General features: G+C 43.1%; 1 protein-coding gene across 2 annotated transcripts in view; it reads right to left on the bottom strand.

Moving 5' to 3' along the window:
- ADAMTS13 (ADAM metallopeptidase with thrombospondin type 1 motif 13) overlaps positions 1 to 14,603 on the bottom strand; it is a 33,639-nt gene that overhangs the window by 14,620 nt on the left and 4,416 nt on the right. The window contains exons 4-19 of one of the 2 annotated variants that reach the window (XM_063432891.1): positions 14,336 to 14,474; positions 13,593 to 13,741; positions 12,878 to 12,961; positions 7,439 to 7,563; positions 7,098 to 7,238; positions 6,791 to 6,925; positions 5,772 to 5,922; positions 4,851 to 4,955; positions 3,379 to 3,530; positions 3,099 to 3,162; positions 2,745 to 2,871; positions 2,345 to 2,490; positions 1,675 to 1,795; positions 863 to 943; positions 515 to 696; positions 104 to 239 (exon numbers count right to left, since the gene is read on the bottom strand). In XM_063432891.1, the coding sequence (XP_063288961.1) occupies positions 104 to 239; positions 515 to 696; positions 863 to 943; positions 1,675 to 1,795; positions 2,345 to 2,490; positions 2,745 to 2,871; positions 3,099 to 3,162; positions 3,379 to 3,530; positions 4,851 to 4,955; positions 5,772 to 5,922; positions 6,791 to 6,925; positions 7,098 to 7,238; positions 7,439 to 7,563; positions 12,878 to 12,961; positions 13,593 to 13,741; positions 14,336 to 14,474 (2,038 nt within the window). Of the gene's footprint in view, positions 1 to 103; positions 240 to 514; positions 697 to 862; positions 944 to 1,674; positions 1,796 to 2,344; positions 2,491 to 2,744; positions 2,872 to 3,098; positions 3,163 to 3,378; positions 3,531 to 4,850; positions 4,956 to 5,771; positions 5,923 to 6,790; positions 6,926 to 7,097; positions 7,239 to 7,438; positions 7,564 to 12,877; positions 12,962 to 13,588; positions 13,742 to 14,335; positions 14,475 to 14,603 lie in introns of those variants that run through there. The other variant, XM_063432892.1, reaches the window with a different exon arrangement.

Here is a 14,603-nt window from a genome sequence, read left to right as displayed (position 1 = left end):
GGGAAAGGAAAGGGAAGGTTACTCTGACAACAACAAAAAGTATTAATAGTTTACATAGTGCTGACATTTACTGTGGCATGGTTGAGTTGGGCTCTTCTCTCACCTCCTCCGCAGCTAGCAGAACAAGGACCTCTCACTGCCGACCACACGTAGGTCTCCTCCTTCCTGGGGACATAGTAGCTGTACGAGATGTCTGGATTTGTGACCTCTCCATATTCCTGTCCATATTTCCTGTAAACCTACTCAGAAGCAAAATGTAAGCATCGTGCTTTAATGACCCTTCTCAAACAGGGCATTACCCCATCAAACACCTAGAGTAGGGGGCCCCAAAATGTAGGTTCCCAATTGCTGTGGAGCTAAGGCTGCCAAAATCTAATCCATTTTGAAGTTCTACAAAACGTGGAGATCTACCTTTTGGTGACTCTAAGTGTAGATACTTCTCCAATTGAAACAGATAGTATTTAGGTTTGAAGCAAATCCAGTCAGTAACTTTGTCACAGTATGAAGTTCTTACCTGGATCTCGATGTCCCCTTCGGTAGGACCATCAATGTGGATTTGTTCCAGGTGTGGAAGCATGTTGTTGGTCAGCTTCAGTCGATATTCTATCCGTCTGTCTTCCAGAACAGAGGGTACTGTGACATTTATAGAGATTTTACCTTTTCCAGCTACAATGTATGTGCCATTCTCCTTAACAGCTGGAAATAAAATAAAATAAATGGGGGAGGTGCCAAAAAAGTAACACATCGGTTTGTGAATGGAGATATATATACTGAAATATAAGAGAAATCTCAATGTATTCTTCCTTGTAGAACATTTGATAAAGAAACATTAATTATCTAGTCACATATACATACTTCTTACCCAGATGTGTGAAGAGAGGCTTCTGATTGGTTACGGTTATCCCAATGGATGCAATGGGAACTGTCAGGAACGTGGAGTAAACTGTAATCGATAAGATGGTGGATTAATAAATTACTGACTTCACTTGGATACACATGGGTTTTCCCAGTGAACTATTACTGCAAAGAATAAAAATCAGGAAAGTAAATGCAATTGGTCACATTCACTGGGTTATTCAATAAACAGTGAAATGTTAGGAATTATCCAGGGAAATGTACCGTACATTTAGGACCAAAAAATCCCACATCACTGTTTGGAGAATATTTAAATCTGCATTACCACCGAAGTTACTTATGGCCACCCTAAGTATGATAAGAGTTGAAGTCCAACAGCAATTGGAATGTTCCATAATTTACAACATTTGCTACAGAACATGGTTTTCATGTTGGGGAACTCCCATAACTTCTATACATCATTGAACAGTATAGTTCTTATCCCTCTCCCCCACTACACCTAACAGGGCGAATTGTTGGATATTCCTGCTTGAACACAGGTTGGACAGTCACTGGCTGGTGGAATAATCTAAGTGGCATTTCCTCATTCAGGTGTATTGGGTTTAACTGAGAAGCATTGTCCTAGAATGACCTATAACTGTCCAAGCATCATAAGAGTTAGATTTAAACAATGGCTGGAGATCTATATAATCTGTACCTTGAGTTTAGTAAATCTCACCACCTTCTCACGGACCCTAGAGATACTTTTTTCTCCAGTAAGGGACATTCTGGGCCTGGTAACATTCTCTGAGTCTCTACGTCGGTGGCTTTGCAACTCACCTCCCGCTCTTCCTTCAGAGAAGCTGCCACTGACTCTCTTGCAGGTGCTGTTATCCCCACCACAGACCCCGCACTGGTCAAACCCCATCGTAGAATCCATCACACCATCGCAGCTGAAGGCCTAAAGACAAGGGTTGTTATGTGAACATTGGTTTGAAAAGGCTTAACCCCTTAAGGATACATGATGTAAATATTCCGTCATGATTCCCTTTTATTCCAGAAGTTGTGTCCTTAAGGGCTTAAACATCTCCAAATCTTGCAACCAACTCTTGAAGGTCGTTTTCAGTACACATATCGCAATAGTTTCCTGACCCTACTGAAGGTGTTCTAATGTGAAGAGTATTTAAAACTCAGTGCTCAGCCTTCTGATAAGTAATAGAAACTCAGCATAGAGCCCTTTACCTTCATAGTTACCCCACTGGATATTCCCGTTGATCTTAAAAGTGCCCTTTAAGAACCATAACTACTACAGCATGTTGTATTTATAATAATGCCCCCTGCTGCCATCCCCTGTTCTACCCTTTGTAAATTGTTTTCATTATTTGGGCCAACAGGGGAAGCTGGGCTATCATGGAAGTTGTGGGTGAATGACAGACAAGGTACTACCTTTTGGCCCCTCCTGAGGTTGAGAGTGGACAATCTGGCGATGTAAGCCCAGCCCTGTACTTACTTTGCAACTCCCAGCTATACACAGGCTAAAGGGAGCATTAGATTCATCACTTGGCTCGCAGCGTGTCCCATCTATAAATCGGTCTCTGCGTCCCACCATGAAATTCTTCCCATGGGCACGACACAAATGCTGGCAGAGAGAGTCGCCTGAGTTTAAAAAAAAAAAGTTAAAGACTTCTTACTATATATTATAGACAAATCTCATGTTATCAACCATCACAGCGTAATGGTTAAAATTAGCCTTTCGACATTTTTAAAATTATTCAAGACTCTAGCAAGACCATAGACCTCCTGCCAGTACTGGTGGTCTTTCTCGATTTCTGGTTAGAGGGGAGGGATGGAAGTCATAGATTCCAGGTATTTGTGCCAGCAATCTTCATGGACTTTCAAAATGTACTCACCATTTGCAAAGCCAGCAGCTGCCGTCCATTTATAAAAGGTGGGTATCCCAGGGGTGAGGTAAAGGGGTTCAGTATCTGTGGCAGAGCATTGCTGGTTCATAAAATCTAACTGGGATGTCTCACAGGCCTAAAAAGAAAATGGTAAGAAGCTTTAAACTCCACAGCTATCTGAGGCAGACACCTTGCTGGAGACTCAGAAGTCAGAACACTAATAAACAGGGGCTAAACGGAATTGTGATACATTTGAGCCGTGCCCATTTCTTAAATGTAAGAAAAGGTCCATAAGGGGGTCTTTATGATTAGCGCCATGGGACCATGGGATAGAAACAAACAAATACATTGATAGAGACCCACCTGGGTGTTACACATGTCAGCTTGCAGACTGGGCCCCTCACATGTATGCCCCCCAAATGCAGGCCTACAGGAAGATAAAAATCGCAATTCAACATACAAAATATACCCCAAAACACAAATATTCACCTTACGCTACTGCAAAAAGGTTTAAAAATGTGACCCCTCACAGCTCTGATATAATCCATTATCATGAAGAAGTGATAGTGGTATTAGGGCAGTACTCAGCCTTGGGTCGGCATTGTCCTTGTTCTTTATGCGGTAGGTAGAGACAGGAGCCCACCTGGGATTGTTACACAGTCTTTTTCTAGTCACAACACCCCCGCCACAGCTGCGGGAACAGGAAGAGAAAGAAGTCCAGCTTGACCAGGCTCCGTGCACGACAGCCACCGGATTCAACTCCTCTAGAGAACTACAGAGACCTTTATGGCACCACTGAAAGATAGGACAATGGGAAGAATGGATTTATGTTGTTTTCACACATATATTATTGTAATATTATATTGCACCAAGATATTGAAATCCAAACAAAATATCGTTGCAGCCATTTTACCAAATCTTTATTCTCAATATTTGGGCATTGTCTGGACTAGACAATCTATCCAAAGGTGGCTATTCCCTTTGTACAAAACTTTTCCAAACCACACCCCTCTCTACTTCTTAGCCTGGATGCACATTAGGCTTTTGACTTGGTTGCCTGACCACATATTTTCAGAATCCTAAAATTTACAATTTTGGTATACCATTCTTTAACTTAACCAGAAATCTTTATTATAACTCTTTTACCAAAATATCTACTAATGGCCTAAAATGGGAGCGGGTAATGATGTCCTGGGTGTACGTCAGGTTTGTTCTTTATGCTCCCTTCTTTTTATGTATCTTTAGACCTACTCATACACGTTACATTTTTCAGGCATTCTGATTGGCAAGTCCATCCTTAGACTTATAGCATTTGCCATCAACATTTTATTATATGTCACCAACCCTCGCTCTACTATCCATACTATCATATATTTGCTTAAAACCCATGGTCAAGTGCTAAGCTTTGAAGTTAATCATTCTAAAACATGAGTGTTAACCTTAGGTTCCAAAACAATGACTAGGCTCTTTCGCCTACAATGACAGAGCAACCACATAAAAAATCTTGGCGTTTTAGTTTCTATAAATATAGACCTGGCAGTGTGGTTGAGAGTAGATCTGACGACGATGTGAACTGTGTGGACAGCTTGGCCAAGAGAATACTAAGCTACCTGCAAATTGCTAGCTTTCTCAAATCCATAATTTCACATTTTACTAGTGCTGACTGCTGGTCTAACTACTTTAGATGCCACACTCTGTTAGTCAATTAGTCTCCATTGTAACTGTACTTACGTTACGTATGACTCGACCTTACTAGATCCGTCTAGATGGTCAGTCCACTTCTCCAATATAGAGCTTTTCAGCTCTCCTCAAGTTATATAAACTCATTCTGATACTGACATCACGAAGTGCACCTGAAAAATCTTACTATTTTTTAAACAAGAGTATAAATTAAAGTTAAGGGACTCTGCCCCTTTTCTTAAAATTCTTAAACAATTTATCTAAATGGCCTTGGCATCCTATGGTCTGTTTTACTTGTTTTAATGACCTCAAAGGGAAGGGAATCAAACCTGAAACCTTGACATTCAAATAGTCACTAAGCAAGTGATCTATTAGGACCATTGTACTGTTTTCGAAATAAATGATATATGCCCAATACTGCATGTCAAACCCGACCTTGTTGTCTCCGCATTCTGTACCATCGAGAAGTGGGACCAGGATCCGCTTGCAGTTTTTCCGATCCTGTTGACTTGTGTGGCAAGAAAGAACGCTACATGTATCCTATGGGAAAAAAGATTTAAACAATTCTTATCCTTAGTAGTTATATATATATATATATATATATATATGACTTTTGTGCATGACCTGCATATCTCAAGTTGGACTTTGGAAAGTCCCCATTGGGCATAGAATCTCAACAAATTATGTTCCCACAACTGTCTTAGAGTTCCCAGCTTGATATGTAAATGAGAACAAATGGGTATTGTGTTTCAGACATCATATTACATTTCTGTAATAGCAATGGACACTGTTTTTAATATAGCTGCTTTTAACCATAGCACGGGTTGTGATCCAAAAGGACCAGTGACCAGCAACCAGTCATGGACTGTAAATGTTTGACCTTGTGGGTCAGCATGGCACCCGTTCTAGTCTCCGAGAGTGTATAGCTAGGTGCCAAAAAGATTGTGGTAAGACCAAACACAATAAATACAAATCCCCACCATGCAATTAGAAAATTTACTGTTGTGCATTACTGGGGGACTTTCCAAAGTCCATCTTGAGCTATGCAGGGGATAGATAACAGTGATTTTTTCTCTTTGGACTGCGATGAGTTTTATTGTGTTTGGTCTCACGGCAATCTTTTTAGAATATGTATACATTTACACCACTTAACAGAATGTAAGAATTTTTTCTAAAACATCGTCATATACTATCAAAAAAGTAAGATCTCTCTAGAGTCTCATAAAGTGTTAAGCACAAGTTGTAATTAATGGTTTATGTCTCAGTTTGGGAATGTTGTAGAAGGATTTCGTGAATATTGATATAGATTTGAAAAGGAGAAATAATGTAATTTTAGAAGCAAATGGAATACTCTACCAGATCATTTCTGGAGAAAGTGCATGCGATGGCGGAACTTCCAAACGCGATTTGACACTGCTCGTCTGCGCCGTAGTAATGGCCGGGTTTCCACCCAGGGATGGAGCTTTCCAGAGCTGGCAAGTCGTTAACGCAGTTCGCTTGCCCACTACTGTCAGGTCCATAGAGTACAGACAAAAAGAGTGTGAGGATAGTTCTAAATTCTATTAATTCTAAATAAACGAACAGTGAGTAAACTACCAAAGGGAAAAACTGGAACATTATAGAAATGCATATTATTTACAATTACCAATACAAGCTACTTGGGAAATCTTAGTGTTTTACTCACTAAACAGTTAATTGTGGCAAATTTTAGAAAGCAATCTTGCTAGAGTTGCACGCTAATTTTATAGTACCCAGAGGGTCCTGGTGCCAGGCTCTCACCAGTCTTATGTCAAGCTGTTTAGGATAGGTTTGACCTGAATGCTCAAAGCCAGCCCCCGCCAAATGTATTGCCTTTATCTTAAAGGGACACTATAGGTACCCAGTTCATTGAAGTGGTCTGGGTGCGTTGTTCCTGTTATTTTCAGATAAGCACAAACTTCCTCGCTCATGGTAGTGTCCAGTCAATTTTTGTCTTAGAGAAGCAATGCGGACACAATGGGTACATTTGGAAGCTATAAAAACACACCTTTTGGCCTAAGTGTGTAGGAAGTGTGTAGAGAGGTGTTGTGAGTCCCAGCCAGAGGAGGTATGTCTGAGACTCGACTCGAGCAGTGAGACTGCAGGGGTATGATTATGCACCAAAACTACTTTATAAATCTAAAGGGGTTTTGGTGCTTAAACTGACCCTTTAAACTCCTGTTGTATTTTGCGGTCAATCGGTATAGAGCTTTTCTTTGACATTAATCTTTTTTTTTTTTATTCTCAGCTCTCATTACCCAGACCTTTTACATAAATGCTTGAAGCCCCTCCGATAGTGGAAATGAACATGGATATATAGAAAGAACAAATCCTTCTATCAGTGTCTGTCATAATACCCCAGGAATCGGAGGAATTGTTCTCTGCTGCACTCGGACCACGTCAGATGGACACTGTTGTGACTTTCCTGCATCGCCATGATGTTCCCATCGCCACTGCAGTGGTTCTCCGTTCCATCGTGGTTTATTCCAAAACTGCAAGGGTTAAAGAGAGTACCGATGAGCCCAAGGGTTAAATGACGTAACCCTACAAAATGCATTCTCCGTATTAACCTTGTGAAAAACACATCAGTTTGTCTCTGTATTTATATTATTTTTGGCCAAGGATGCTCATCAAGCCACGCAATATAAAGCACCTTTAGATTACCTGTGCCCAATCTCATGTGCTATGGTGATCCCAAGGTCAAAACCAGTGTCTTTAGTTATGACACAACTCCAAGAAGAGGTGCATGCGCCGCCCAGCTGGGTAACACCACGAAGCGTCCTCTCTCCATTTGTAAGATCAAACCTGCAGTGAGAAAAAAAAATGAGAAAAAAATAAACAAATCTACAGAAAAGAACAGTGATGGGATAATGAACGTTGAAACTGTAAAGGGAGTTTTATTAAAGCGTTGCTAATAGACAAATTGAGCGATCGGGATGTTTTTGGTGATTCCACCGGTTTCCATGGTGATTGCTTCCTTTTTAGACCTTTTTTCGCCACCTAACCTGGTCACATATAGAACAAGATCCGCGTGGTAGGGGTCTTCATCTCCCGGGGGATTCACCGTCTTACTCCACTTGCACACACTCACTAAGAAAGAGTTGATATCCGGTGAGATTTTGATATCTGCCTGGAAAAAAACCCAACAAAAATATATCTAAATATATAGAGAAATGAGACGTCACAGTGAGCTGTACATTATGGGAAAATAATGTCAACTAAGGTTTTTAATATATCATTCACAACCGAGATCTGGCCTGTGTTGGAACTGATATAGTCCGAATGCATGTTTAGATACTTTAAAGATAGGTATTATTTTCTATTTTCATATATTTATTTGCATATGTTTGTAACAGTGTCATCTACAATGCATTAAAGGAAGACAGGGGACTGATTCCTGCCTTTTGAATCCCTTTAAACACATAAAAGGTAACTTATATGCCCTTGCCCCTAAGACACAGTTCCTTACCCCTAAGTCACAGTCCTAATCCACGGCCAAAAAGTAGATCAAAGATACCGTAGCGGACCCCGGGTAACCAGACCGTTACCTCAGCCATTACCTTCCTTCAGCCGCTCAGGAACCACTTTAGAGTATAAAGAGACCCATTTCCCCCAGTACCTGGATGACACACAGTCCTGGAGGTACAACACAATTTTATTGAGCCACACTCGGCTTTTACGCATGTCTGTAACGAGTATATACCCCTACACGCAGGATCCAGCCTAACAGAAGACAGTACAGAGGAGAGATACGTCTACCGGACCTTAGAGTGGCCGGACTCGACGTAATAGGATAAGACAGAGTCAGGAACGATCCGAGGTCAAGGGCACAAAGAGACAGCGTAAACGAAAACTAGCCGGGGACTGGTACACAGGAATCAGCAAGCCGGCAAACAGTACAGAAAAGGATAAAGCGAAAACGAAGTCAGAATACAAAGCCAAGGTCAAATACGGAGAAACACAACTGAACACAACAAGCACTAAAGGGAACTGTAGCAGAAACCACGATAGGGCAAGGAACTAAGGGAAAAGGGTAAGTATAAGTAGCCTTCAAACTAATGTGATTGGCTCCTGTCACTTCCACTCCCCCAACAGGTAAGTGTATGGGGTGATTGGCATGACAGGAGCCAATGGGAGCCTTTTTGCAATTTAGGCTCCCACTGTCTCTTTAAGAGCGCGCCCGAGATTCGCGGCGCGCTCTTAGCTGCAGGCGGGACACGTGACCGCTTCTTGCCGTCACTGCCCGCCTTCCTGTCAGAACAGTCGGACGAGCCGCGCGCGGCTCGTGCAGCCGCAGGACCGCGCGCGGCTTGAAGAGAGGACCGCGTCCGGCCCCCGGATAAGGTAAGTACCGCTACAGTACCCCCCCCTGAGGACACGCCCTCCGGGCGGGCAGGACCAGGCCTGGCAGGAAAACGCGAATGGAAAGAACGTACAAGGCGGGGAGCATGAACAGCATCCGCAGAAATCCAACTGCGCTCCTCAGGCCCATAACCCTTCCAATGTACCAAGTACTGAAGCCGACCCCTAAGAAAACGAGAGTCAATAACAGCAGATACTTCGAACTCCTCATGACCCTCCACAGAGACAGGAGGGGGAGGGGGAGTATGCCGGGTATAGCGGTTGTGTACGTAAGGCTTCAACAAAGAGGTGTGAAATACATTGGGTATACGCAGATTCTTAGGCAGACCCAAGGCATAAGAAACGGGATTAACCTTATGTATAATGCGATAAGGACCAATGAAGCGGGGAGCCAATTTCATAGAAGGCACCCGGAGGCGAATATTCCGTGTGGAAAGCAAAACCCTGTCCCCCACAACATAGGAAGGAGCCGCTCTGCGATGCTTGTCAGCCTGAGCCTTCTGGCGGGCAGCAGAGTCCACCAAAGAACGCTGAACCTGCTCCCAAGTATTACGCAAACCAGCCAAATGCTCATCCAGAACTGGCATGCCCTGAGAGGAGAATGCAGCCGGAAGAACAACGGGATGCTGGCCATAGACAACGTAAAAAGGGCTTTTGCCGGAAGAATCATGAGTGGCATTATTCCGAGCAAATTCAGCCCAAGGAAGCAGGTCAGACCAATTGTCCTGATGGTGAGACACAAAACAACGGAGGTACTGCTCAAGAGACTGGTTGGCACGTAACCATGGATACCCTAACACCAACTGTGAAGAGGGAGAGGTGATGACCTGGAACCGAATGGTTTCATAGTGTAGAACCCCTGTGTACATGTGTAGCGGTGCAGTCTCGTGAGTAACAACAGGAGATATCAATGGTCTACCATCTATGGCCTCAACGGCCAAGGGTATCTCCTTCTCTCTGATGGGAATATTGTTTCTCTTTACAAAACCAGAGTCTATAAAGTTCTCGGCTGCCCCAGAATCAACCAGGGCGTCTATGTTTTCAACTATACAACTCTCTCCCATATGTAAAGAAACAGGGAGAAGCAGTCGGTTAGGAGGCAAAGTAGGAGACTTAGAAATCACACCCAAGGCCAGTCCCCTATAAGGTCTTAGGTGCGAGAGTTTTCCGGGAGCAGAGGACACTCCTTTACCATATGGTCTCTCTTACCACAATATAGGCAGAGTCCCTCCCTTCTCCTATGTAATTTCTCAGTATCTGAGAGTTTGGCAACCCCTAATTGCATAGGTTCCTCTTCAGGTACTTTAACACTCTCCGGTATATTAACTCTGGGTTGAATAGGTGTAACAAAACGTCTATTCCTGTTCTTAGTATAGAGCCTGTCACGAATCCTATTATCTATATCGATGAGGTAGTCAATAAGGTCCTCTAAGGCAATAGGAAGCTCCTTAGCTGCTACCTCATCCAATATAGAGTCTGATAAACCTTCCATGAAGGCCGTAGTTAACCCATTATTGGTCCAATCGACCTGTGAGGCAAGGGTACGAAACTGTATAGCGTAATCAGCCACAGACCTAGAACCCTGTTTAACCCTCATTAATGCTCTAGCGGCATTCTTAGACCTTTTCATAGTATCAAAAGTTCTGCGAAAAGCTGTTAGGAAACTGTGAAAGTTATGCACCATAGGTCCATTAGCCTCCCAAATAGGGTTTGCCCATTCAAGTGCTTTGTCGGTAAGTTGGTGCATAAAGAACCCAACTTTAGACCTCTCTGTGGGAAATGAACGTGGATACATTTCAAAATGAAACTCTATTTGGTTAATGAACCCTCTGCATGTCTTAGAATCCCCTCCATACCTAGGAGGAGGCGTTAAATGTGCTGTAGCGTTAGGCATAGTCGATACTTCAGGAAGCAGGGGTGCAGGAGGGTTAGGTGCGGTTGCTGGAATGGTTCTAGCTAAGAGCGTCTGGAGAGCCTGAGCTATTTGATCCATACGGTGATCCTGCTCTACAAATCTAGCCTCATGGGTCGCCATCTGTTGAGCTAAATCTGCGGGGTCCATGGCCCTATCGTAATGTAACGAGTATATACCCCTACACGCAGGATCCAGCCTAACAGAAGACAGTACAGAGGAGAGATACGTCTACCGGACCTTAGAGTGGCCGGACTCGACGTAATAGGATAAGACAGAGTCAGGAACGATCCGAGGTCAAGGGCACAAAGAGACAGCGTAAACGAAAACTAGCCGGGGACTGGTACACAGGAATCAGCAAGCCGGCAAACAGTACAGAAAAGGATAAAGCGAAAACGAAGTCAGAATACAAAGCCAAGGTCAAATACGGAGAAACACAACTGAACACAACAAGCACTAAAGGGAACTGTAGCAGAAACCACGATAGGGCAAGGAACTAAGGGAAAAGGGTAAGTATAAGTAGCCTTCAAACTAATGTGATTGGCTCCTGTCACTTCCACTCCCCCAACAGGTAAGTGTATGGGGTGATTGGCATGACAGGAGCCAATGGGAGCCTTTTTGCAATTTAGGCTCCCACTGTCTCTTTAAGAGCGCGCCCGAGATTCGCGGCGCGCTCTTAGCTGCAGGCGGGACACGTGACCGCTTCTCGCGGTCACTGCCCGCCTTCCTGTCAGAACAGTCGGACGAGCCGCGCGCGGCTCGTGCAGCCGCAGGACCGCGCGCGGCTTGAAGAGAGGACCGCGTCCGGCCCCCGGATAAGGTAAGTACCGCTACAATGTCCCCGTGCAAGGGGTTTTCCTCTTAAACCAACAGGGGTCATATCCCAGGAGCCTCTGCACCTGGGAGCCAAAGCACGGGAAAGGAGGTCATTGTCCGTTTGTCTCCCAGGTACAGAAAGACCGCCACACATCCAAGGGGTCTCCCACCCTATCAGACAGGGGGTCATCAACCCAGGATCCTCTGTGTCGGGGAGCCAAGGCACGGGGAAATAAACTGTTCCTTTGTCTCCCAGGCACAGAAAAGCCCGCCAAAGTAGCAAGTGCTACAAAAGCCTTCCCACCAAGGCACTTTACCTGACCACTCTTCGTTCGCAAAGCTCCGGTGCTGAAACTTGCAAGGGAAGTGTCTCCTTTCGGGGTACAAATGTTCCCCCTGGTTGGCGTTCGTCTATACGAAAGGGCGGCCACCCAGGGGACCACCCATTAATTACTTCCCTTGCGGTTTCACACTATGTTGCCAGTGCGAACTTTGCGGTTTCACACTTATGTTGCAAGTGCGAGCGTTCAGATTAATTGGTGGGAAAGTTCTAATGGGGCACTGGGGAGGGGAACTAGTCGGGAAACAATCCACGAACGCTCCTCCTGGCTGTTTGTACTGTAGCGGCCACCCAGGGAAGCACTCATTAATTGTTTGTCTTGCGGATTTGCACAGACGAGCGATGTGAGAACATTCTAATTGAATATTCAAACCAGTGTTTTAAATGGGATATGGTGGTGGTCCCTGTTCGGGAGACGAATGAGTTTCTTTCGTGGGAGCTCTCCCTAACAGGAAGTGAAGCACAGTATACAGAAGTTACAGGGGAACACAAACAATAAGGAAGGAACTAGGCAGTGGTTCTGCCACAGATACAATTAAATGATATCAGGTTTAATTCCAAAAGTGAGAATCCAGTAAGAATTTTAGTTTTAAGCTCAGAGTAGTTGAACCGATAGCATAGCTGATTTGGAGAATTATGAAATTTCGGCTATTTTAACCATAAAATTGAAATTACTTAGAATTTTTATTTTCGCAAATAACCCTTTATGGGTGAATGTGTATGTAAGTATAGTCACTGCTATCAATAAAATCACTGTGTGGTTTGTAATCCCACTTCCAGACGCAAAGAAAGAAACACAGTGAAAATTAAGAAATAGTGATTGACCAACCAAAACCCCCCGTTCTTCCAGACACACACGCTAATTTTATAAATTGCACTCTGTCCCTAAAAGCTAGCAATCCATTTTACATGGAGATAGTAGTCTATTCTGCCTAATGTTTATTGATTTGGTAGTTCCTACAGCCTGTCATTGAAGTGGTTTTGGTGGTTGGAGTAACCCTTCAAAAGCTTTACCTCCGGTTCCGTCAGGATGATCATTTTCACAAGATGAACGCGGAATGCAGCTCCAAGCGACACATCTCTTAACAGCTCTGAACCCTGAAAAACACAATGCAAAAAGGTAACAGGAGCAGGTGAATAACCAATGATTGTAAAAATTTAAAACATACCTTAAAGGAAAACAGGGAGAATTTTTTGTTTGTTTGTTTGTTTAAATACATTGTTTACATGAGAAAGTCAAAGTCCAAACTAATGTAAACTGCGTAACCTTGTTTTTCCATTCTTACTCTAAGTGCTGACCGAGACTTCTCGTATAAAATATATTTACTGATAAAGCATTGTTTAGTATCTCACAAGGTGATTTACTATACTAGTTTATGAGAGATGGAGGATTCTGGGCCCCCGCAGGCATGTCCCTAGTAATTTACAACATCTGTAAGAAGAGTCACCTGCCTGGCAAGAATCTTTATGTAACTTGGGCGGGAGGGTGGGGAGAGAAATCAAAAATATTTTCTATCTCTAGGAAAAAAAATTTGTTCTCCCTGCAATTTCATAGCGAACCACTACGCATAAAGACTCCAGGGACCATAATCACTTCAACTCCATGCGGCGGTCATGGTATATGGAGTAAAACCCTTTAAGAAGGAAAATTTAGATGAACGACATGGCTTGACTATCATACCCTGAGTGGCAGTCACGGCTATTAGAACTAATTACTTCTTTTACCTACAATGTTAAGGTTGGTGAGAATGTATCGCTCTGTGTCCTCCTGGTGGATCTGGAATACGTCGTGACCTACGACCACTAACAGCTCCAAGTGCTTCACGTCGGCTGGTGAGCGTTTTTTTATTGAGTGAAAGTCAGGGGTGGGAGATGACACTGCAATTAAAAAAAAAAAATAGACAGATAGGCTTAAAATACACACTGCGTGGAAAACCGGCGCAGTCTGCGAAAACGCAAGTCCTGTGGATGCCTTTGTCAGAAATATGGAAAGCAGATAAAGAGCCACAAGATAGATAAAACAAATAATGTTATAGCAAATTCTAACACACAAGGGTAGATTTGATGTATAACCAGGATTTTGTTCACTAAAAAGAAAATTGTAGTGGCCTGATTTAGAGGGCTTGTGGAGTCCATGCCTTGAAGCATTAGATCTGTTTTGGCAGCATGGGTGTGACCTACACGATATTAGGCATGTGGTTTTAGTGTTGTGAACAGTGTACACTATATGGAGCATTGAATGTTCCCTGCAATGTAGGCATAAAGTTTGACCTACAAACGTTGCTGTAGTGTGTGGGAGAAGGCTAAGTTTAAGATTGCGTCTCTAGGCAAAAGAGGATTAAAAAGCATTCAGTAAATATTTTTCTATTATATTATCTAGTCTAAAGAGCTTGCAATCTGTATTTACATTATATATACTGTATGCATGTGCTGATACTGGTGGGAAAAAACAAAAAAAATCTGTTTTCTTACCGATATTCGCAGATAATGAAAATCCTGCTCGATACAGAAGATGAGGATTTGACAATTTATTTTCTTTCAGGGACATTAAATGGTTTTTTTTCACCGGCTGTATAAATAGCTGCTCCCCAGCCACGATGACAAATCCACGCTGACCAACAGTGAATACAGCAATAGTGTGCCACGGGCAGGATTTAAAAAAAAGAAAAATCAGTTAGTATTGTTTTTATTTTTTATGCCAGAAAAGCACAACAAACATGTGGCAATTTCTGTCTGTCCC

The sequence above is a fragment of the Pelobates fuscus genome, chromosome 9, assembly GCF_036172605.1.
Source record: "Pelobates fuscus isolate aPelFus1 chromosome 9, aPelFus1.pri, whole genome shotgun sequence".
Lineage (NCBI taxonomy): Eukaryota > Metazoa > Chordata > Amphibia > Anura > Pelobatidae > Pelobates > Pelobates fuscus.
This window is presented reverse-complemented; position numbering and strand designations above follow the sequence as displayed.